This window comes from Henningerozyma blattae, chromosome 8 (genome assembly GCF_000315915.1).
Source record: "Henningerozyma blattae CBS 6284 chromosome 8, complete genome".
Classification (NCBI taxonomy): Eukaryota; Fungi; Ascomycota; class Saccharomycetes; order Saccharomycetales; family Saccharomycetaceae; genus Henningerozyma; species Henningerozyma blattae.
In genome coordinates, this window is record NC_020192.1 from 512,279 (window position 1) to 536,498 (window position 24,220).

The 24,220-nt window shown below is 32.3% G+C and overlaps 9 protein-coding genes and 1 non-coding gene across 10 annotated transcripts; 3 read left to right on the forward strand and 7 right to left on the reverse strand.

Moving 5' to 3' along the window:
• The first annotated feature begins 1,409 nt into the window (after positions 1 to 1,409).
• On the forward strand, positions 1,410 to 1,480 carry TBLA0Htrna22G. The gene has a single exon. It is a non-coding gene; the product is annotated as a tRNA-Gly (tRNA).
• Positions 1,481 to 1,994: 514 nt separating this feature from the next.
• Positions 1,995 to 2,646, forward strand: APS3 (Aps3p; the record flags this gene model as incomplete). The annotated part of the gene is made up of 2 exons (XM_004181969.1): positions 1,995 to 2,016; positions 2,105 to 2,646. 2 exons carry the CDS (start codon positions 1,995 to 1,997, stop codon positions 2,644 to 2,646), a joined length of 564 nt encoding a protein of 187 aa, XP_004182017.1.
• A 271-nt stretch (positions 2,647 to 2,917) lies between these two features.
• ERG1 (squalene monooxygenase) lies at positions 2,918 to 4,429 on the reverse strand (the record flags this gene model as incomplete). The annotated part of the gene is made up of 1 exon (XM_004181970.1): positions 2,918 to 4,429. The coding sequence occupies one exon, from the start codon at positions 4,427 to 4,429 to the stop codon at positions 2,918 to 2,920; it is 1,512 nt and encodes a 503-aa protein (XP_004182018.1).
• A 519-nt stretch (positions 4,430 to 4,948) lies between these two features.
• On the reverse strand, positions 4,949 to 7,864 carry PBP1 (Pbp1p; the record flags this gene model as incomplete). Its single annotated transcript, XM_004181971.1, has 1 exon — positions 4,949 to 7,864. One exon carries the CDS (start codon positions 7,862 to 7,864, stop codon positions 4,949 to 4,951), a length of 2,916 nt encoding a protein of 971 aa, XP_004182019.1.
• An 842-nt stretch (positions 7,865 to 8,706) lies between these two features.
• OKP1 (Okp1p) lies at positions 8,707 to 10,098 on the reverse strand (the record flags this gene model as incomplete). The annotated part of the gene is made up of 1 exon (XM_004181972.1): positions 8,707 to 10,098. One exon carries the CDS (start codon positions 10,096 to 10,098, stop codon positions 8,707 to 8,709), a length of 1,392 nt encoding a protein of 463 aa, XP_004182020.1.
• A 379-nt stretch (positions 10,099 to 10,477) lies between these two features.
• On the reverse strand, positions 10,478 to 11,689 carry TBLA0H02160 (uncharacterized protein; the record flags this gene model as incomplete). Its single annotated transcript, XM_004181973.1, has 1 exon — positions 10,478 to 11,689. One exon carries the CDS (start codon positions 11,687 to 11,689, stop codon positions 10,478 to 10,480), a length of 1,212 nt encoding a protein of 403 aa, XP_004182021.1.
• Positions 11,690 to 12,952: 1,263 nt separating this feature from the next.
• TBLA0H02170 (uncharacterized protein) lies at positions 12,953 to 14,011 on the reverse strand (the record flags this gene model as incomplete). The annotated part of the gene is made up of 1 exon (XM_004181974.1): positions 12,953 to 14,011. The coding sequence occupies one exon, from the start codon at positions 14,009 to 14,011 to the stop codon at positions 12,953 to 12,955; it is 1,059 nt and encodes a 352-aa protein (XP_004182022.1).
• Positions 14,012 to 14,901: 890 nt separating this feature from the next.
• On the forward strand, positions 14,902 to 16,623 carry MSM1 (methionine--tRNA ligase MSM1; the record flags this gene model as incomplete). The annotated part of the gene is made up of 1 exon (XM_004181975.1): positions 14,902 to 16,623. The coding sequence occupies one exon, from the start codon at positions 14,902 to 14,904 to the stop codon at positions 16,621 to 16,623; it is 1,722 nt and encodes a 573-aa protein (XP_004182023.1).
• A 140-nt stretch (positions 16,624 to 16,763) lies between these two features.
• Positions 16,764 to 18,206, reverse strand: POL31 (DNA-directed DNA polymerase delta subunit POL31; the record flags this gene model as incomplete). Its single annotated transcript, XM_004181976.1, has 1 exon — positions 16,764 to 18,206. The coding sequence occupies one exon, from the start codon at positions 18,204 to 18,206 to the stop codon at positions 16,764 to 16,766; it is 1,443 nt and encodes a 480-aa protein (XP_004182024.1).
• A 1,182-nt stretch (positions 18,207 to 19,388) lies between these two features.
• PSD2 (phosphatidylserine decarboxylase 2) lies at positions 19,389 to 23,846 on the reverse strand (the record flags this gene model as incomplete). The annotated part of the gene is made up of 1 exon (XM_004181977.1): positions 19,389 to 23,846. One exon carries the CDS (start codon positions 23,844 to 23,846, stop codon positions 19,389 to 19,391), a length of 4,458 nt encoding a protein of 1,485 aa, XP_004182025.1.
• Between the last annotated feature and the right edge of the window lie 374 nt (positions 23,847 to 24,220).

Below are 24,220 nucleotides of genomic sequence, written 5' to 3' on the forward strand. Positions count from 1 at the left end.
CAGTATATGATGACTTTATGTCCACTTGCCGTAATACTTGATTGGAACTTTGGCATTTTTCAAATCTGTCCAATTATTGCTGCTTTTTCATAGCTTCATTAAACACTATCTTATTAATGTTGACTTACTGTTGTCAACAAAGAAAGATATTAGGTAAAAGGGAAAATATTGAGCAATAATGACAGCAATAAGAGAGTATGCCGGAATTATCAATATTAAACATAAAATGAAGTCTACTTGGATTCAAGAGAGTTAGACATTGTTATACAGTGTATAAGATGTAAAGACGATTATTTTATTTAGACATGTATAGTAAATAATATAATTAAAATGAATATATTTCTTAAATAGTGTTTTTCGATATAAACAGAAAAACACATTTTAAACAATAAGTCACGTGATAATAAGTATTTTACCACTTAATAGAAAGTGATATAATCATATTCCAGCAAATTCATCTCCTATAGATATATATAGTTGTTATCTTGATATTTCGAGCATTAGATATAATAACGTTTTTAAAAACACATTCCCCTTCAAGCATTTGTTGTAATCGTCTAGGGACGATACTAATAATACTATAAGGGCTTAGGGTTTACACAAACCTGAACTATTCTTGAGTTATTGGACTTTTACACTAAATGCTAGAGTACCACTTGTACTTAAAAAATAACTTGTTCTTCTTATAACTATAAAATTAATATGAACGAGCTATAAACCTATGAATTCTTGATGGATAAGTAGCCCTATTGATACGTTTTCAAATAGCCCTATTTATCCTGAATATTAGTTTATTAACCTGTCAAGCAATTGCACAATTGCATGATATTATGACTCATAGTCATATAATTGCATGAACGCACGACTGTACGATTGTATGACTCGTAGTTATCGGATTACGTGATCGTTTGCTTAAAGCCTAAACTTGAGAACATTATTTTTTATTGTTTAGCATATGTCTACAACAAAATTAATTGTTGTAAAACCGTCTAAGCGCCGTCGCCTTTCACGTAATACTTACAAGAAATCAGTACAAGAGAAGCTTCGAGAGAGGACAGATCAGCTGACCACAGCTGAGAAACAACTATTCAGCAGGCGTGGAACATCAACTGTAACCACTGAATCTGCACCCACTTCTGGTTCATCTCGGACACCTATTAGTAAGAATGACACCCTGGTTTCAATGAGTGTACCGCATCTGGTAACTATGCACTCAGAACTGTCCAGCTCTAAAGAAGTATATAAGGAGCATGTATAGATCAATATACTATTATATACTATATAGAGAAGGACTAAGGGGAGATACAATAATCTTGTGTAATACAACCTGTAACTACTGATCTCGGTACCCGAACTCTGAAACACTACTCTTATCCTGTCTGTCTCGTATTGTAATATCAATATTGAAAGCGCAAGTGGTTTAGTGGTAAAATCCAACGTTGCCATCGTTGGGCCCCCGGTTCGATTCCGGGCTTGCGCAGCTTAACTTTTTGTATGTAACAATTTTAAGCTTTGCTATTCCCAGTAGTATATCTTTTTGGCTGCTAATTTAATACCAACTGTTTATTAAACTATACAACTATATACCTAAGCCTATGTAAGTTAAATATTATTATTATTACGTTCCGATTTGTTCACTATACACTTCCATTTTTTGTATTTCGTCCTTTTTGTTTTCTGGTTCTTACCTCTTTGTTCTATTAAAATTTTAAATGTCACGTGATTGATTTTATTTTAATTTATATTTCAATTAGTCTTTTCCGGGTATTATAACCCTGTGTTGTACATTTAACCATAACATATGTCATATGTATCTTTTATTGATTTCATCTGAGTTTTTTTAATATTTGTACATTAGAATTCGTCTATATTGTGAAACCACCGTCAATTAATTGAATAACCTGATAGATTTAAAAACTGAAATCGAAATCAGAAAAATAAAGATAAACACAATACAACCAACTGCCTTTATTATTTTATCTCGTTAAATTTAAATGATACATTCCGTCTTAATATGTATGTACCCTATAAGTTTTTGCTAATCGAATTCTTATTCTTTTAAACTAACTGTTATCGTTATTAACGTTACTCTAAATCGATGTAGTCAACAAGAAATGCCAGCCAAGATTAATAAAATTTTATACTCCAGTTGATATAAAAAAACAACAATTACTGCTTAAGCAAGTATATGATCTGATCTCTCAAAGAAATAGTGATTTTCAATCTTCATTTTTAGTTACTCCACCTCTTTTGATGACTGAACAAAACGGATTAGACCAAAATATTCAAATAATTTACAAAAATTATGCTACTTTATATTTCACATTCATAGTAGATGATCAGGAATCTGAATTAGCTATTTTGGACTTGATTCAAACTTTTGTGGAAGCTTTGGATCGTTGTTTTACTGAGGTTAGTGAGTTAGATTTAATTTTCAATTGGCAAACTTTGGAAAGTGTCTTGGAAGAAATTATTCAAGGTGGGATGGTTATTGAAACAAATGTATCAAAAATCGTTAATGCTGTCGACGAGTTAAATAAAGCTACCGATACTAATGAGACAGGCACTTTTAGCAGTTCAAGTTTAGCTAATGCAATTCAAGCTTTTACTCAAGGTGGGTTCGCTTCTTGGGCATCTGGACAATAATGCAAAAAAAGAAAGACTAAGTATAATTATTTTTATAAATGTTAAATGTATTATTATATGATACCAACATGAAATGTCATGAACTATTTCATGGTGAAAATGAAGTTTTATATTAATTAGTTATAGACTGGTGAGTTATATGCATCTTCATGCCTTTTCCTTGACTTTTTGGAAATTATAATTTAAATTTTAAATAAATTATTAACTCATTATTAAAATAATTACTAAAAGTTCGATATGAATGACGGTTATTTAGATTATAAAAAAATTTTTAGTTAGCCCATTCACGATATAAATAAGGGGTAAATACTTTACAAGCAGTTAGTAATATTGAAATTGCTTGTAATAATGTAATTGGTAATCCTTTAACTCCGTGTTCCTGAATATTAGTAATGATTGCATATAGAACAACAGCAAAAAAAGTTTTGGACAATAACAATGGGTTTGGTAATGTACCAGATAAAAATTTAATTGGAACATTCACGCAATTGCCACCTCTTTGGAAATATTTAAAACAGCCTTTTTGTAATGCTTTTAAATTATCATTTTCAGCAGCAAATAAGGAATATAACGAAATAGATAATGTGTTGATGACTGAATCATAGCTTCTCTTATCTTGATGGAATTTTTCCATTTCTAATGTGATTTTGGAACGATCGCTAAAATCCATATCACCAAACATTTTGACAAATAACACAACATCACTTAATCCTACGGTCATACCACCTCCAGTTAATGGATGTCTCATATTCATTGCATCACCAATAACACACATACCTGGAACAGTATTTGGTACAGATGGCAAATAAGAATTTGGTAAACTTTTAAATTTATTATCTATTAAAGCTAAATCAAAGGCAGCGCGCAATGATTTTGGGATAAATGGTTGAACATTTTTTATCATCCACTCTTTAATATTAGATGGAACTTTCTTGCTATTATAAGCACATAAAATTCTTGTTTCTACAGAACTAATTTGATATAGAATGATAGGCAAATGGTCACTGCCTAGAATTACATGGCCGTGCATTGGAGCAGGGATATCGGCATGAAATAATGCCATACCAATAAAGGAAGACTCCACCTTTGGAATATGAGTAGTACTCAATTCTTTTCTGAAATGGGAGAAAATACCATCACAAATAAAAGTTAAATCAGCCTTGAAACTAATTTTCCCGCGACCTTCAATTTCGACTTTAGTACCAATTACTTCATTTTTTTCATTTCTCAAGATCTCAATACAATTACCTTGTAAGCAAGTAACGTTCGTCTCACTCATAGTTATTTTTCTTAAATTATCCAAAAATCTTCCATGAACGAATGCAACACCACGTTCCCTTTCATCTTCTTCATAATCTTTAACGTGTAAGTTCTTATCTTCTAAGACCTGGTCATTACCATCCTTCACTAAGCCTTCAATTTTTTCAAGTGGGGCTATATCAGCCTTGTAAGGGTAAGGAATGTCAACTTTTTGATCATTGTAGAAAACAGTATAGCCAGTAACAGGGAAAGCATCAATATTATTAATTGCTTGAACCATACCTAAGCTTCTTAGAGCTCTCACACCACCGGGTTGCATCAACTCACCAACAATTCTTTCTGGCATGGCCCAACTCTTTTCGATAATTAAAACATTTTTACCTTTTCTTGCCAAGCTAGTGGCAATGCATGGACCAATTACACCAGCACCAACAACAATGGCATCATAAACAATAGAATCATCTGCAATTAATAGCTCCTTTGGAGTACTTTCAGTTGAAACATCAAACGCTTTGGCATCCATCTCTCTTAATTGTATAAGCTTACTAAATTATTTTTTTCTGGCAGAAATAAAAATTTACAATAATCAAATTTAGTAGAAGCAGAATATAGGCGTAAATCAAATCTGGACAAAGTTTTAGAAATAGCAACTCTTATATAGCACCCTTCGTTCCTTTTATTCCGAGAAAGATTCTTACATTCTTGTCACATTCCTGGTTTACTGCGTTGTTTTCTGGGGCGTTTCTGTCACATTTTTTGTCACATTTTTACTTCTTAAAAGGGATATAAATACGTCATATAAATAAATAGCACCATCGTTGGCTATATATAATAGCAAGAATTTAATTTTTTATAAAATATACCTGTTAATATACTTCTGAAGTCTATAAAAGGTATAAATATATAATTGCTTGATAAATATAATTACAATATAGGTATTTATAAAAATTTCGTCAATCGTATTCTTGGTATGAAATGCAATGGACTTGCTCTAGTCACAAAATCATCAATAATGATAGGTTGGCGACGTATATCTTGAATCCTAATGGTGCATATTATTATTACTGTTACTCTTATTATTGTTGTTATTACCATTACCATGGTTATTATTAGTATTGTTGTTAGCATAGTGATGATGATTATTGTGGCCATGATTATTGTTATTATGATGATGATAGTTCTGCCTGTAATTATTTCTTCCACCTGGACCTGCATCGCCACCTCCAACCACCATAGTTTGGAAAGGTATTGGTGCTGGATATCCAAATCCACCCAAAGGAGCGGCATTTGGAGCAGTGTTCATATAAGCTGGTTGAAAATGGCCTGGTGTTGGTTGTGGTGATTGACTACCACTTATATCGTCGTTGCTACCTATCATGCCCATCATTTGAGGCATACCTGGATAAAACATCGGTTGAGGTTGGAACGGCATATACATGCCCATATTACCCATCATAGGTCCAGGTGAGCCTTGGGATCCAATTGGAAATCTAACCATATTGCCCATAGCGACACCCATTTGAGAATTAGCTGCTGCTGCTGCTGCTGCTGCATTCATCGAGTTCATATGACGTTGTTGTAATCTCATTTGAGCTCTTTGAATAACACTTCTTTCTTCAGGGAATAATGATTTATAAGATTGATCGACTGTGCTTTCCCATGTTGGAGCAGTGAAATAAGGTTTTTCAATTAAGAAAGGTTCCATAACCTTTGTATCTTCATTGCCAGTAGAAGTTTTTTGAGTTTTTTGCTTTGCAATTTTTTCATCATAAGACTCCTTTGATTTTGTAAAGAAATTAAAGTTCTTGGAAAACAATTTTTTCTTATTTGCATCAGCCTGTGGAGGCTTTGAGCCAAAGAATGACCCCATATGATTACGTCTTCTTGAGGATGTATTGATTCTAGATGAAGCAGGTGAATACATTGAAGTTTGACCTTGTGAATGAATTCTTGAGTTACCAGAACTTCTAGTGTTGCTGTTTATATTGCTATTATTCATGTTATAATTGTTACTGATATTAGTATTGTTGATGTTGTTAATATTATTCAAATCATTTTTATTTTGTGGAGAGTTATTGATATTATTGTTATTGTTATTATTATTTTGTTGTTTTGTCTTTGAATTTGATCTTGATTGGAATGTTGAGCTACTGTTTGATAATGAAGATGAATCTTGTTTAGATGTTTTCTTCATATCTTCTGGTACAGCATAAGGAACTTTCAGATTTTGAGAGAAATTTTTAAATGCCTCAATTTGAGCATCTTTCTTTTTGAAATTAATAGAGTCTAATGATATTGGGATATTTGAACCATGAATGCCTGGTTTACCAGAAGATGGTGGCTTAACTGGTTTGTTCAGTTTGCTTGGGAAGGTCATCTGAGTTTTAGTGATCGGATTTTTCTCCTTTTCTTGAGTTTTACCATTTGGTTTAGTCTCACTATCTTTACTTGTACTAGTGGTAGCAGTAGTGGAAGAAGTGTTTGCAGGAGTAGTAGCCTTCTTCAAAGGTGGAGAGGCAATTGGGGCACCAGAAATGGCTGTTGCTTCTGTGTTATTTGGTTGTTTTGTTTTAATATGTGGTTGTTGTGGTTGGGAAGTAAAGTTTTTCACAGTTTTCTTTGATGTACTTGAAGAAATAATAGCAGGATCCATGTTATGGGGTTCATTTCTTAATGTAGGTGGAATATATCTGGAAGGTTTTTGTGGAGTTGGCTTGGCATTTGTCTTTAAGGCAGCTAATAATTCGTCACCTCTTCTGTCAACACCAGAATATAAATCTTCTTCATCCATACCAGAATCATCGATGATAATACCTCTATCTTCAGCCAAGTGAATATTACCCGAAGTACCTTGAGATTCAATTTCTTTTGCAATTCTTTCAGCTTCTTTTAATCGAGTTGCATAATTAGGATCATTTTTATTAATCTTTGTAGTGTAAAAATGTTCATCAAAACTTGATGTAACGCCGAATTTCTTTTCATTAACTGCAAATTGATCCCAAGTATATGAAGATTCTTCTAAAGTTAGACCCTCGCCGCCATTGTTTAAGTTATTAGAAGATAAATCGGAATTATCTGGAGTCCATCTTTGTAATTCACGTTGTTTGATTGGCATACCGGTCTTGGAGATATCAACATCTGTTTTAAATCCGGCCCCATTGGAGTTATTGTTATTGGTGGTTCTAGTATTGTTGTTGTTATTCTTAGAAATCCCTTTTGTAGCGTTGGAATTATTTACAGAGGCAGGCATAGGGTTATTCTTCGTAGAAGTAAGAGTAGCTACAGGAGTGGATATCTTAGTATTCACTTTGGAAGCTCCAGTCAAAGTAGTGGCGGCTGAAGGTGTTGCTGCAATCGGTGTTGAAGATGTTGATGAGGTGGTGGTAGTAGCAGCAGAAGCAGATGGAGAAGATTCAGATGAAGCAATTGCAGAGTTTGTAGCATGAGTAGTTGAATTTGAGGCAGAAGAAGGAATAGCAAAATTAACGTTATCCAACTTCAAGTCGGCTACATCTTTACCTGACAATAATAAAGTTTCAGAGTCATCTTCTAAGGCATTGGTGGTTGTCGAAGCAGTACCTTTATTTTTAAAAGTTGAGTCAATAATTTTGGGGTACTTCAAAATAATGCTAATCCCTTGTTTTGATTCCAGGTCACATGCAATTAAAATACCAGAATATTTAATGCCAGAAGTTGTTGTGGCAACAACATTAGACCCAATACTGTTGACTAAAAGGTAGTCTTGTCTATCATCGAAGTTCTTGGTGGTATCACTATTTTCAAAAAATAAGGATGCTGAGTTATTAGACGAATTATTCGATAAAGATGAAGATGAAGTCTTGCTATTAGAGTTGTTGTTTGATCTAAATTTAGTACCATTGGTAGAATTTAAAGTAGATGAAGGTTTTTCGATTGAGCCAGCCTCTTTCTTCTTTTGATTAAAAGAACCACCTTTCATGATTAAGGATAATTTAGGTAAAAAAATATTCAAGCGTGATTTCAGAGAAAAAAAAAATACGAACAAATACAATAATCAGCCAATTAAACAATTAGGTGTATTTAATATTAAATTAATGGGTGGGTATATTTAATCTAACGGTAAACTTCCTTTGTTCACGTTGTTTTATATTTTTTTCTCCTCTAAACAATGAAATAATGGAAAAAAAATAAAACTGGGGTAAAATCAAAGTGAATCAACGACTAAAAATGGAGCGTAACTATGCTAATCAAAGTTGCTACACGTAGTATGATAATCGTAAAAAGCCCAATAATTTTTCACACACCTATCAAATGTGAATTTACACTTTAATTGTGTATTTTTGTTTTTGATCTTAATGTGTCTTACTTGAAAAATAAATGGGTTTAATTTTTTAGGTTGATGAAGTTTCCATTTCCATTTTATCTGATTCTATTCTGTTTTAATTTTTCTCGTCCGCCTTTCGTCGCTGTTTATCCAAAGCAGAAACCATCAGCAAGCTGTGAAAATTCAATGATAGCTTTGTGCCGGCTTGAATGTGCTGGTGTAGTAATATCGGAAATGTCATTTGCCATTTGGTGCCAAAATATTCGCTAAATAGTCACTATGTTATATAGTATTCCGTAATTTGCCTGGAGAATCAGATGAGTTCTACCTGAAACGGATCTACTATTATTTGGTATCAATTGTCTACATATTGTCATGATTGATTCGTGTGAAATGATAATAAACCTCTAGTGGTAGTAAAGTTATTGCATTCCAGGTTATAAATGCGTTTAGATGGGTATGCTATGCAGGTGTTTGAGTAATTATGAAAAGGTAGGTTATGATGGTGAATTGGTTGCGGAGGAATCAGGTGGGCTATCCTCTTGACTTGGGACATGATGCACCCGTAACGACTGTTCGATCTCATGCAGTTTGGATACAGTTAAAAAATTGTCTATACTTTGAGATAGCGTCGTTTGCACTCGATTAAGCGATTTTAGGGACGGGAGATACTTTTGAACATCTTCAATATCAATAGTGTTGTTCATAGCCATGTCCATGCCCAAATGGTTGGACCTATTCATTTGCAACCCAAAATCACGAACGTCTTTATCATACTGAGAGTAATTCGAGGTTTTATTAGCCAACTGATTGGTAGATTCAGTCGCGGTAGTTATACTTCCAAGTCCAAACTCCTTCTCCATGGCCTTATTTAATGAGGGGTGGATAATATCTTTTGTTAAACTGTTTTTTATTTTTTCTTTGTTCTTTGATTTGTAATTTTCAATTAGTTCAGCAACTTTTTCTGTTTGGTTGCTTTCATTTTGTAATAAAACTTCCAACTTTTCACCTCTTTCTAATTCTTTAGAAAGCTTCTCTTGCAAAAAGACACGCTTTGAAATAACGTAATTTGAATCAGTATCCAATTCATTTAGTTTTGTTGGAAATTTGGATTCTTTCAATTGCTTTTTAATTTTCTTTATAATATCATCCATTATACTATATTTACTCAATTTAATTTCGTTAATGTAACGGTTTCTAGTATCAGAAGCATTATACAAAGGTTCATTTTTCTTTATAGAATATTTGTCTCTCTCTACCAAGTAAGCAACTTTATTGATTTCCGATTCATATTGTTTAAAAATATATTCAATAGATAGGCTTGCATTTTCTTGTAATAGATTTTTAATTGAATCAATAAATTCCTTTGATGGAGCATCCCATTTTCGAACTCTAGTAGTTTTAGGCAATCGAGCATCATATTCCTGGGCAATTATCTTTTTAAAATCCCAAAATTCTTCATGATATTTAGTTGTTTGTTTGATATTAGATCTCTTTTTACGTTGATTCTCGCTATTAGATTTTGTATTACTTCTCCAATCACTTAATTCATATCTCTTTCTCTTCCTTTTTGTTCCAATTATTCCTTCAGATGATTGTGGTACATATCCCAGAACCATTTCAGAATCTTCTTCAATCCATTGGTTTTCTTCTTCATATCCAATTACGTGCTGAGACTCATCAATATCATCGTTGGTATCTTCAGCATCGCTTTCTTCTCCATCTCTAGATTCAGTATCAGTGTCTACTTGGGATGTATCTGAATCTGTTTCATGAGCTATATATTCATCATTTGAATTTTGCTCTCGTCCTGATATCTCATCGCTTAGATCAGAATCGTTAAATTCATCTAGAAACAAGTGTTTTTTTGGTTTTTCTGTATCTTCCATATGTCAAAAATTGAAAAAAAAAATATCTTTGATAATAGAAAAGTTTTTGTTATTTTATCTTATTTTTTGGTTAGTTTAATATTATTGTTTTAAATAGCAAATGATTTACAGAATGCTAGTATATAGAAATATGTAAAGATTTCGTGTGTATTTACTTTTATGTTTGATTTGGTTAACATCCGTCGGACATAATTTTTAAAACGGAAAACACCGACACGTAAAAAGATGAGTTTATATATACATATCATGTATATATATAATTAAATATACATGTAAATATAAAAAAAAAAAGATGATGTTATAGGTATTTGATATTTATTATATATTCAATGTATAATGTAAAATGCATGCAAATGTGCAGTAGGAAAATACGGATTGTTTAGAAAGAATCGTCGAAAGCCATGGCACCACCAGTTTCTTTGTTGGAAGAAACAGCCATAACAGAAGCCTTTTGATAATCAGAGACTCTCTTTTCAAAGAAATTGGTCTTACCAGCTAAGGAAATGTTTTCCATGAAATCAAATGGGTTTTCAACATTGTAAACCTTTGGATTACCGAAGGCAATCAATAATCTGTCAGCAACAAATTCGACATATTGGTTCATCAAATCAGCATTCATACCCAATAATGCAACTGGTAAAGCATCTCTGAAATAACCCTTTTCAATTTCAACAGCTTCAGTAACAATTTTTTCAACAATTTCTGGCTTAATTTTGTTTTCTAAGTGAGAGAATAACAAACAAGCAAAATCAGTATGTAAACCTTCATCTCTACAAATCAATTCATTTGAGAAAGTTAAACCTGGCATTAAACCCTTCTTCTTTAACCAGAAAATAGCAGCGAATGACCCAGAGAAGAAAATACCTTCAATAGAAGCAAAGGCAACTAATCTTTCAGCAAAAGTAGCATCTTCAGCATTAATCCATCTTAAAGCCCAGATAGCCTTTTCTTTAATTTGTGGGATAGTTTCAATAGCGTTAAATAAGAAAGTAGATTCTCTTGGATCCTTAATATATGTATCAATCAATAAAGAATAGGTTTCAGAATGGATATTTTCAATCATAATTTGGAAACCGTAGAACATCTTAGCTTCTGGAACTTGTACTTCGACAGAGAAATTTTCCACTAAGTTTTCATTGACAATACCATCAGAAGCAGCAAAGAAAGCCAAAACTCTTGAGATGAAAAATCTTTCATTTGGAGTCATTCTATTATTCCAATCATGTAAATCCTTTGATAAATCAATTTCTTCGGCAGTCCAGAAAGAAGCTTCAGCTCTCTTATAAGCTTCATAAATATCTGGGTATAATATTGGGTAGATAATCTTTCTCTTTTTATCTTTATTTAGTAAAACTTCATTCTTTTCCAGATCTTTTAAATGTTTTCTGTGAACCTTATGAGAATGGATGAAATTTCTGTATTCAACAGCTTGTTGAGATAATCTCAATTCTAATTGTTCATTAGCTTCTTTGTTACCTTCTTTGATAGCTTGTAATTTTTTGTTCAAATCTTTTTCAGAAGATAAAGAAATGTCTAATTGAGATAAGGAAGCAGCAGCTTCTTTAGATGGAGTTTCCTTTGGTAAAGTCATTATGCTGTGAGTTATATATGTGAGTTGGGAAAAGAATGGATTGATACTTTATTGTTAATAAATATACAACTGAAAAAAATATAAAAAATTATAACGAAAAGTCAATTTAATAAAAAAAATAAGATCTTTATATAATAATATAATCCGATGAGAAGAATTGTAATATCAGAACAAAGAACAGTAGGCAAAAGAGAAGACTTGTAAAGGGGAGGAAAAACGATGCAAGAATGGTGAAGAGAAATCATGTAGGCAAGTAAAAAGGAAATGAAAGAGAAATCATGTAGGCAAGTAAAAAGGAAATGAAAGAGGAATCAAGAATGAAGGGGACCTTAGGAATGTAGGAAGGCAGAATACAAGCTCGAGACGTGAATTGTCAACAAAGTTAGGTGTTAAGCCTGTAAACTGGACACCCAAACTATTAAAGACAGAAGAAGAAACACGACAATAAAGAATTCAAACTTCCTGCCTGAGTAAAAACTGTGTTAACTACAAAAAATGGAAGCGACAACAAGAAAAAAATACGTAAATAATACGGTCACTATTGAATTCAAGCCTAAAATTGCTTTGTGTGTAAAGTAAAGTTTAGAACCACAGCAAAAAAAAGAGAATAAAAAACTGGAGATGGATATATTGAGAATTTCTAAGAGATATGAAAAAAATTTTTCATATGGTTAATAAGATGCATTGCATGTAAAACACGTAAATACAGTTCTAAGAAAATAATGCAGCAAGACAACTGACAAACTCCTGCAGTCCAGATTAGGTATCAACATTCTTCGTGTACTAAAACGGATAGACTACAAGTTTTTCTATGCAACTCCCCTGTTAACTTTTCTCCAGCTTTAAAGAGAAGGCTTTGAATCTGTTAGCAGATCAAGAATGCTTCAAGTTAAAATTTACAAGATGGAAAGTCCATGCCCAGAAAATGGCATTGGTAAGATTAGTAATAGTTGTTCATAGTTAACAGGAAAAACGGAAATACAAGATCCGTCTCCGCGGAAATATCTTAAAGAGGAAACCAGTTTCGGCAAGAGAATGTGTTGTCCTTTTCGGTCTAATTATTATATTAAGAGAAAAGACGAAAAGGGTATTATTAGAGATATTGTCATAGAGATTAAAAAATTAAAGTGGTTGTAAATAGAAAACTGTTATAACGATTTATTTAAGAGTTTAGATAGTTTAGTATAAACATGACTGTAAACGGTATATGTAGAGAGATGTGAGATTGATGAAACATGTGTGCAAATATTGGAAGGATGCAATTTAGAAGTCTTCATTAAATGCGAAGGCGTCATCAGCCTTAGCCTTGTTTTCCTTTTCAGCCTTGGCCATGTCACCAGCCTTTTGGTAGTCAGAAACTTTCTTTTCGAATGAATTAGATTGACCTGGTAATTCAACACCTTCCATGAATGGGAATGGGTTAGAAGCATTGTAGTGTTTTTCGTTACCGAAGGATTCTAAGATGGTATCAGCTACTACTTCAATGAATAGGTCCATGTCTTTCTTAGACAAACCGATCTTTTCAACCAAGAATAAATCATCGTAAGCCTTCTTTTCCAATTCGACAGCTTCTGTGACGATTCTTTCAATAATCTTGGCATTTGGTTTGTTTTTCAAATGAGCAAACATTAAAGCTTGGAAATCAGTATGCATAGTGTGATCCTTAAACATCTCCACGTTCATCTTGTTGAAGCCAGGTAAGATGTCTTTAGATTGTAAATAGAAGGCAGAAACGTAACCAGTTAAGTTGAATAAACCCTGTAAGGCAGCAAATGCAACCAATTTTTCAGCGTATAAGGAATCTTCGCCAAACCAGGTTTCATTGTAAGCCATCTTAGCCTTGATATTGGAGTTGTCCTCAATGGATTCGAACATGGTAACTCTAGTTTTTTCATCTTTGATTAAAGCGTCGATAGCCAAAGAATAAACTTCAGCATGGATATTATCAACCATAATTTGGAACCCATAGAAACATTTAGCTTCTGGAATTTGAACTTCAGCACTTAATAATTCAGTTAAGTTTTGATCGATGAAATCTTGTGACATAAAAACGGCTAGTAATCTAGTAATGAATTCTTTTTGATCCTTGGTAATAGCACCTTCGGAATTCCATTGTTCAATATCTTTGGAGGAATCCATTTCTTCAGCGGTCCAGAAATTGGCTTCACGTTTCTTATAAGCATCATAAACTTCATGGTATTTAATAGGGAAAAGAACAAAACGACGCTTGTTTTCAAACAAAATAGCTTCATCTTTTTCCATTTCCTTTAATTTGAAACGGTGGACTTTTTGAGATTCTAGGAATTCTGCACGAGATTGCATTTCGATGTGGTATATATTATTGGTGGCGACGGTATTCAGATGGAAGTCTCTTTGGGAAGATGGCTATAGTGAGTTGATTATCTTATAATACAAATATAATACTAAAAGAAACAAGCATAAATTTCACAAGATGCTATGATCCTTCATATCCACCCCTTTATATAATCAAATTATAGTTTTTTTTCTTTTCAATTATCCATTACGAAATTTCCTTCAAATTTCAAATTTTGATACTCCCAAAAGGAATGCGATGTCCAGATCGTGCAAGGGAAAACATGGAAAAGTAAAAAAATTTTCAGACTAGGGGACACTCCTTAGAAAACACCCGAGAATAACCAGAAAGGGACACCCAGGAATGTGGTTGCCGTTTCTAGCCTTCGCCATTTTTCTCTATCCATATAGTATGGTTTGTAATGACAAAATATAATGTATTGGCATTACGAATATTACTACTACGCCAAAACACGTCAACATAGGAGCAGTCTCTAAAGTAAATTTGATTAGATACAGTGGAGGGCAAGAATGTTGGAGCCATTGTGCAGACGTTTTTTGCTTTGTAAAAACTGGATTTGTAGCTGGAACTGTAGTCCGTGTTGTCCAGATTATTGAGTAGTAGGAACTGGAGTTAACCAGAAGGGAAAAGGCTGAGCTAAACTATTGTAGATTTTTTGATTGGAGTCTAGAATAAGAGCCTATACAGTGTAAAGAGCCAAGTCTATACCGCGTTGTTTATACAATACAGGGGACGAAAAAAAAATTTCATTTGTTGATACATTGACGTTTGTTATAATACTATTGTTTACTTTTTCAAAGCTTTCTTTATTGACGTTTCAGTTAGAAGTATTTTATTCTATACAATTGGTAAGAAAAGTAAACTAGCTTATCAGCAAATGTTATCTCATATTACTACACCTATTTTTTATCCAAATGCAAAACCGCATATTGGTCATGTCTATTCCTCTCTGTTAGCAGATTTGATTCATAGACATGCATTGTTATCATCACCAAAGCCACATAGTAATAAACCCCTTACGCATCTTTTCACCACTGGTCTCGATGAGCATGGGTTGAAGATTCAACAAGCTGCCATAAAGAACAATTTTTCCACTCCTAAGAAATTTGTCGATTCTTTGGCAGTAGAATTTAAAAAAATGGATAAACTTTGTGATATTAATTATACAAGGTTCATTAGAACCACAGATCAAGATCACGTTGAAAATGTCTATAAATTATGGTCTTTAGTGTTTCAAAATGGGTACATCTATAAAAATACTCACGAAGGTTGGTATTCTGTTTCTGATGAAACTTTTTATCCAGAATCGAAAATTATCAAACAACCCGATGGATCTTATAAAAATACCGAAACAAATACTTCTGTAATCCCCTCCAATGAATCGAACTACTTTTTCAAATTGTCATCCTTCCAATCACAGTTAATTGAATTATATGAGAAAACTGCACAAAATATGATATATCCACCAAAATATAGAGACTTCATATTACACGAATTGAAATCTCAACCTTTGAAAGATCTTTCCATTTCCAGGCCAGTAGAACGGTTAGTCTGGGGTATCGATGTGCCAAATGATCCTACTCAAAAAATATATGTTTGGTTTGATGCTCTTTGTAACTATATAAGTTCTATTGGTTCCATTAATAATGTTTTGGAAAACACTCCAAATATTGTATCTTCACACAGTTTTAGTGCTGATCCAACACATCAAATAATTATTCCCTCTCCCGCTGAAACTTGGCAAAATACAACCCATATTGTGGGCAAAGATATCATTAGATTCCATACAATCTATTGGCCTGCCTTTCTAATGGCAGCAGGTATCCCATTACCGAAGCAAGTAATCGTTCATGGCCACTGGCTTTCAGAAGGTACTAAAATGTCAAAGAGTAAAGGAAATGTAGTGGATCCTATCGATTGTATTGAAAAATTTGGGATTGATACTTTGAGATGGTATTTGTTACAAAATTCGAACTTGAAGAATGATAATGATTTTATTTTAAAAAATTTAATGGATTTCAAAAAAATTTCCTTTGTTGGTAAATGGGGTAATTTAATTCATAGATGTTGCTCTCCTAAGTTTAGCATACATGATGCTGTTTTGAAGTTTACTACCTCAAATAAAACCATTCAAGAAGATTTTCAATCAATTTTCTCTTCGCCTGTAGATTCTGAAAGTAATATACAAAATGCTTCTCAATTCAAAGAATTATACCAAACCATTATTAAAGATCTGGAGACTTTACCATCAGACATGAAAGTTATGATAGAAACACTAGAAACAGCCAAATTATTGAATAAATTTTGGTCAATAATAGATAATTTAAACCAATTCATTCAATTGACAACTCCTTGGAAACTGAAAAGTCCTGAAGATTTACAAAAAAGAAATCTTATCATATATTTTGTCATAGATTCTATGAGAATCTTAAGTATTTTGTCTCAGCCAATCATCCCTAACCTAGCAGGAATGTTTCTTGATAGATTAGATGTCGTAAAAGAGAGAAGGTCATGGGAATTTGCTGCATATAAGAAAGATATTGATTATGCAGTTGATGCTAACCTTAAAAATAGACCTCCCACAATTCAAATGGAGTGATGTCTAGTAGAATTTTTTGTAAATAATATACAGCATTGAAATCTATCTAATTAAATAATTAAGATTTACATATTCGCATATACATTCCTGTTAATACAAATAAAAAAAGCATCTCTATTTCACTTTTGTATTGCCTCTTTTTATAATTCAAATTTTAGGACGTTGCAGTCCAATGTCTCTAAATCCATAATGACAACTTCACCAGTCGAACTGAATACTGGTACACTAATTATCTTTATATTAGGATCAGTCATATCCCTGACACCGAATTCTTTTTGATTACCAACCACATATAAGTTTGGCCATTCGTCTAGTATAAAAGGATCCTTATTTAGATATGGATAACTAATTATAGTATCAGGAGCGTTTGGCGCAATATTTTGCCACCTCATGGTACTTTCCATAATATCTAATCTGTGTTCAATAGTGTCTGCTTTTTCATCATTATCTTCTCCATCATCAGTAACAATGTATTTACAAATATCATCAATATTGGTTCCTGAGGTTATGAGAATGTTATACTGTTCTAATTTTATTGAGTATGGGTTTGTACCACATTTTAATAATTCATCATTAATAACATCAAAATATGGTTTCAATTCGTCACCAAATAATGATTTATTAAATGGTTGTTGTGGCCATCCCTTATCACTTGGATCTTTTTCACCAGGTATAATCTCTATTGGTATACTTTGTAATATATTAATTAATATTTTGTTAAATTCCTGAATGCAACTTAATAAATCTCCAATACCATTGTCTTTCTTGTTTCTTAAATTAACATTACTTTCAATAGAATTACCACAGATAATTATTTTACTTATGGAACTAATTTCATTTAGTATAGTATCGTTATCATTATTTATACGACCTAGAATATATTCTTGTAAAAGTTGAGCTCTAAATAAATTACTTGGCGTAGTAGTGTTAATATTCAAACCTGAAAGAAACATAATTTTTTTGCCTTTAATATTATTATTTGAAGTTGGTACAGGTAATTGTGGTATAGCCTGTGGATAGCAAATATCTAAAACTTGGAATGAGCCTGCTTCTGCCTCCATTCCTAATAGACCGACTACTGTACCTGTGATAAAGGGTGTATTTTTAATTAATTCACCACATAATATGATTCTACCACTTTCATCTTCTAACATTATCTCATCGCTACCATCAGGATCTGTATAATTTTTAATATTTTTAATATTATTTGTATTTGAATACTGATCACTAACAATTTCTTCAAACACGTTAGGCTTAAATTTCATTTCACAATATATAGTACCAATGCACCAGCATGGTTCATTTCCTTGCACATCTAGCACTCTCTTCTTCTCTACAACTTTTTTATTACTTAATGTAAAACCATTAGAATTCCATTTACTTAAGCATTCCTTTCTAACTCTTTCACGCAGCTTAGATAATCTAAATTTATACATTTCATAATATTGTGATTTGTAATTGCGATCTTTATAACCTAGATAGAATTCATTCTTTGCTGAATCACTCTTATTAATAACTTTTCTTTGGATATTTGTGATATCATCTTGGCGGTTTTCATTAAAATTCTCTAATAGTTGGTCCATCCTACTTGAAAGTCAATTTTATTTTTACCAATTATTCAAGCCCTCTTTGGAACGATGTCAAATGCCTAAAAATATAATTATGTATTATTACTAACTTAATGCGATAAGAAATTATGTTTGATTTATATGTAATGTCTTATTTTTTTTCAAAATTTAACGCGTATGCTACGCATAATAAAAGTATTTCAACCAGTTTAAATTTACTTTAAAGGTATCGAGATAGATATATAGTAACTCAAAAATTAAATAAATCTGATGATGAATTATGTTGGATATTAAAACTGACCAGCGGTCGAACTGTTCAAAATATTGTTGCTCATAGTTTAATTCTTAGTTAAGTAATCTGTTTGAAAAATTATTATATTATTATTATAAAAAATCTCCTTGCTTCTTTCGAAAGGGAATATATAATATATACAGGATATACAATGAACAGTTATAAACTTTTGGGATATTTTCGTGGTGATTTATACTCCAAAAAATGGACAGATCCACCATCAACGAATTGATGGTCTGATATTAAAATAGAACCTATCACATCCTAATACCTTCTTAATATCACTACTTGGGTATTTTTAGTAGTGAGACCACTTATGATTAATGCATGTTGGATTATTTATTATATTAAGTTGTTATTAGTTATTGTATAAAGCCACAATTACGACTAAATTCATGCTTTATTAGCTGTTAACACAAACCCACGACTTATGACACATAATGCCACAGCTCTGACAAAAACAATGTTTCATTTATTATAAAAAACATAAAAAATTATGAGTTGTGCCAAATATATAAATTAAATAGAAAGTTAAGTATCGAATCAAAACCTATACTATAAAGTCTCCTGTAACTTACTAAATTAGACCTCATGTATTAAGTTGTTTATGATCGGTTCATCGGCACAGAGATGATGAAGAATTTTATTAATGTTTTGTTCCAAAAAATTTCAGTATATAGTTTCAAGGTATCTAATTTCTGTTTAATTTGGATAAATAATCTAAATGTTTTATTTATAATTAGTTTAAAAAAACAAAATGACTGAATAAGTTAAAATGCAATAAATATTTATAAAGTAAATCTTACCAAACTTATGTTTGGTAAAACAATGTATTTGTAACTATGTAAGAGAATTTTATTCTAATGCATGGGCTTGTGAATAGTTTTAATATTTTCAGATTGATCTCATAAGCGACTTTCTTCTTTAATCCAATGCTGTAATGACTTATATTGCCAGGGAACGTTGCCTAATAAACTTGCCTTCTCATCTGTAATACTAATTCTTCTTTTAATTTTTTCAATTTGGTCAGGTTGAATTAATTTAATGGATTTTCTTTTAATACCTGGGATATCTGGGGTGTGACCAATGCTCATACCTACCTTAACCAGTGTCTCAATTTGTTCATTTGAATTTTTAACTAAATCATGGTCCATGATAATTTTGTCTTTTTGGATTAATGTAATAATTGTCGAACCACCAAATTTAAAATAACCAACTTCTTCACCTCTTGTAATTGTTTCACCTTCTTTACATGTTAAAATAATAGAACCCACCATCATTGCACCAACGGCAATTAAAAGAATAGTACCAAATTCTTCAGTTTTAATGGGTAAAACAACACGAACATTTTCACCAAAAACATCTAATCCACTACGGATTGCCATTGGATTGACAGTATAATATTCGCCTGATATAAAAATCGGTTTCCCAACTTTACCGTTACAAGGCGAGTGAAATCTATGATAATCTTGTGGAGCTAAACGAAAAATAGAAAGACAACAGTTCTCTCCATTAAAGATGTCATGCTTATAACCGCCAGTCATTCTTTCTACTGTAAATTTGCTACCCTTAATCCAAATTTCTTTAGCTTTGGAGATATCTTCGAATACCACAGCTCTAGAATCTGCTGGGGAAATGAATATTTTAGGGTTATCACTTTCTGGATTTCTGCTACCTGGCTTTAGTTTTCTATAAAAGAAATCATTAAATGTTTTATATTCGGTGGTTAAACATTCTGATAAGTCTAATGAATGAAATTTAATAAAATTTTGGATTTCTCTTGCTGATTGTTCATGATCAAATCTTCTTCCTTGTCTAATAGATAACTTTCTTAACAATGCCTTGAAATTTTTGGATTCTGTACCCTTACCATTGTACAGGATTCTAATTCCCAATTTAACATGAGCACTAATTTTTTCTTCCAAAATAATACCTGAATCTCTATCTTGAACTAAAATATTAGCATTATTTGAACCTAGAGCATATTTACCGTATGTTAATTTAATCAAAACTTTAGTAAACCATCTTTTTGAAGCGAAATCTGTGGATACATAAGAAGGTTTTAAAAATTTATATTTTTGAGAATAAACACATATAACAAAATGAGTAATTAAATCATTTTCTAATAATAATTTTGAATTTTGAATATTTCTTGTTGGTTTACATGATTCATGACATCTTGGGCATTTCCAAATATGCCTAAACCCTTCTACATTTTTCCAAGATTTTAAAATTTCAACTAATTGATATTTTGAAATGCATGATTGATTGCTCCATGGCGATTTGTCTAAACGATTGAAAATATCACACGCATCCTTAATAGTAAATACACCAAGGTTATCCAGAAATAGCATTAGTTGAATAATATCAAAATTTTCAATATTTGTACTAATTTGAACTAAATTTTGCCAAAAGAAATCTTGTAATGACGCATAAGAAACATATTTTATCTTCAGTGATAAGGTTGGGTTTTTATCGGATTGTTTGTTAGCTTTGTTAATAATTAAATCTAATGGGATATCATAATCAATCCAATCGTTTTGTGAATTTTGTTTTTTCATAATATCATTCCAAGATAATTCACATTGAGCAATATTATCATTATAAGAAAATGAATCTTTATCCATTACTTTGAAATGAAAGCCAAAATGTCTTTCATAAGAAAACACTTCGAAAGCTGCATATTCATCAAAGACAGGATTTAAAGAATGTTTTCTTGAAGAAGTTTTAAATACACGCCTAGCAAAGGTAGCAATTATGAAGGGATCCATTTCATATAAAGTTCTCGAGACTTTATTTTTCAAATATGGTAAATCTTTAATTGACTGGAAGTGAACAAATACAACACCCATTGCATGTTGCTTTTTAGCCAATTTATAATTCGCTTTTGCACGATGAGATAAAATAGATGCATAATAAGTTTGAGAAGGATATTTTTTCTTTAATCTTCTTATTCTTTTTTTACCACCGCTTTTATTGATAAAAATATCATCTGTATTTTGTTCCTCTTCTTGCTCACTATCAGTTTCAGGATCTGAGGAGGTAAATTCATGCTCTATTTCATTTTGCTCCTCATTTTCATCATCTTCAAGTTCGTGGGAAACAAGCATCTGATTATTATTATTTTTTTTTGACAATTTATGAATTGCATTATCAAGATCTTCATCTTCTAAATCAATCATATCATCAGGTTCCACAACATCATATTCATCTAATGCTGGAAGTAAAGTGGTTAAATCAAAATGAGCCTGCTTTTTATGGGCTTTTGTTAATAAAGCATCGTAATCTTGTAATAGTTGGTCGATATTTGTTGTGCTTTTTTCCAAAGAAGTATATATACCGTCTTCATCATCGTTTTCGTCATCACTCTGTTCCCCTTCTTCTTCATTATAATCGTCAATATAACCATCGTCATCGTCATCATCATCATCATCATCATAATTATCAACGATATTTTCTATATCAACATCTTGTATTGAAAATAAATCTAAATCCGAATTTGAATTCTGAGACGTAACCTTTGTAATATATCTTGTGGTGGATGGTCTATGCAACGAAGGATAAGAAATGCTTGTATTTGAATTTACGTTTGAATTGGTATTTGAATTGGTATTTGAATATGAACTGAAATCTGAGTTTATATAACCACTAAATGAATTTCTTTTCATTGGTAAAGATGAAGCAGATGAATTTGAAGTAGATGAAGAATATGAATTAAGACAATTTTTTTCAGTATATGTAGAAGGAAGTTGATTAATTTTTGTCGAAGTTGATTTAGTCTTAATTTTTTTTGGATCAGAAATAGTATTTAAACTTTCCTTTGTTGGAGATGTGATTATTATAGGTGTTGGAACAGGAGAAGTGGAAAGAGACAGATTTGGAGACACTGTCGTGGAAGATGAATTTGTGTTTGACGATTGCTGTTTATTGAGAAGTTGATGTAATTGTGAAGGTGGTAAAGAAGAAGGTAGTAAATGAGAACTTGAAGAAATACTTTTTCTAGGTGAAGTTATTTGTGACTGAGTTGACATTGCTTGTAGTTGAAACAGTTTTTTTCTCCAAGTATTATAGGTATCGAAAGTCTGTAATTTTTTTGTTGAAGATTCCAATTTAAACCCCATTTTAATCTTACCAATGACGAAAGAGCCTGGGTTCCTATTTATCCCCTGACATTCTTTTTCTCTCTTTCTATCGTATAATTTGTACCAAGCCAGATCTACATTGAACTTATAATTGTTTGAATTTGATTTATCCTTTTTGAATAATGATAATAGAGAGACTTTAGTTTCACCTATATACAAGTATCTTGTTGGTTTTTTCCTTGTAGATTGAGAAGGCTTTCTCTTTAAATTTATCTGTGATTGAGAGAGCAATCCATCATTAATAACAATTGTTTGAGGAGTTGAAGAAGAATCATTGAGAGGATGCAATGGAGTATTATTATTATAATTATTATAATAATTATGGTTATTTTGAATAGTTAATACGGATGTTGAGTTAGATCTTCTAGATTTGAGAGTCGTTCCAGTAGATTGAGTAGGATGAGCTACTGTGAGTGTATTTAAGGATAAATTGGAAGTTGAATATGCATTTGTTGGAGATTGAATATTAATTGGAGTGGAAGGAGGCGAGGAATATACGTTCGGAGAGAGTCTATCAATATTAGAAGTTGGATCTACCGAATCATCTGTTGTAGCTATGGATGTCACTATAGGGGATATAGGTACAGCTAAAGTGGAGGAACTTTTATTAGACTTGTTACCCAAATATGGATATTTGGGTCTACTATGGTTATGGCTGAATCTTCTAATAGGATGCTTCCTAGCAGGGGTAATGGTACCATTAGTGGTGGATGTAGTGGCGATAATGGTAGTAGTAGTAGAAAATGTATTAGGTGGCACAGGATATGAAATAGTGTTTATATTAGTGCTTTCAGTGGCACCAGAAACTACACTAGCAGTTGTACCAGTATTCAAACTCGAATTCGAATTTGAATGCACAATATTGGGTATCGATAAAGCAGATAAAGCCTGAGGTCTAGATTTCTGTAAAGAGGAGGAGTAACACGAATCACCAATTCCGCCTACTAAAGCATCATACACAATTACTCGTACCCATTCTGAGGTTGGATTACGAGGCAATTTCAGCTTCAATAGTTCGTTCCATCTTGACCGTGAATTACGCAGTGTTGCGGTATGTTTGCTGTAATACCTATTGGTGGTCACTAGACAAACAGGATTACAAACAAACTTGGCAAACTCATCAATGCCCTGTGTTTCCACTATCTGTACACGTAGCACCAGCGGCGGCCGCTGCTCTTTGCGCTCTATACGTTTACGTTTATTACGAATCTTGAGCCTCATGGTGCACTTGGCCCTGCTCTGTTGCAATTGTAGTTTTCGGGTGCTCTGGGTGCTCTTGTATATAAATATGTATGCTGACCAATCGCATAGCCTACGACATTATCCTGTGACACATTTGCTCTCCACACGGTGCCTCCTGGGTGCAGCTTACTCCAGCTTACGTTGGTATAAGGTGCACCTAACCAAAGCCATGCAATACACCCTTTCTTGCAGTATGGTCTTGCTGTAACTACTGCACCCTGACAATCCTAAGGCTGTTCATGTTGCTCACGTTGTTCACGTATAAAACAAAGGCTTGGTTCCTGAGTTTGTGATCTGTCCTGTGTTGACCCAAAGGAGCCCGAACTGTATTGAGATTGAGAGACCCACGCAAA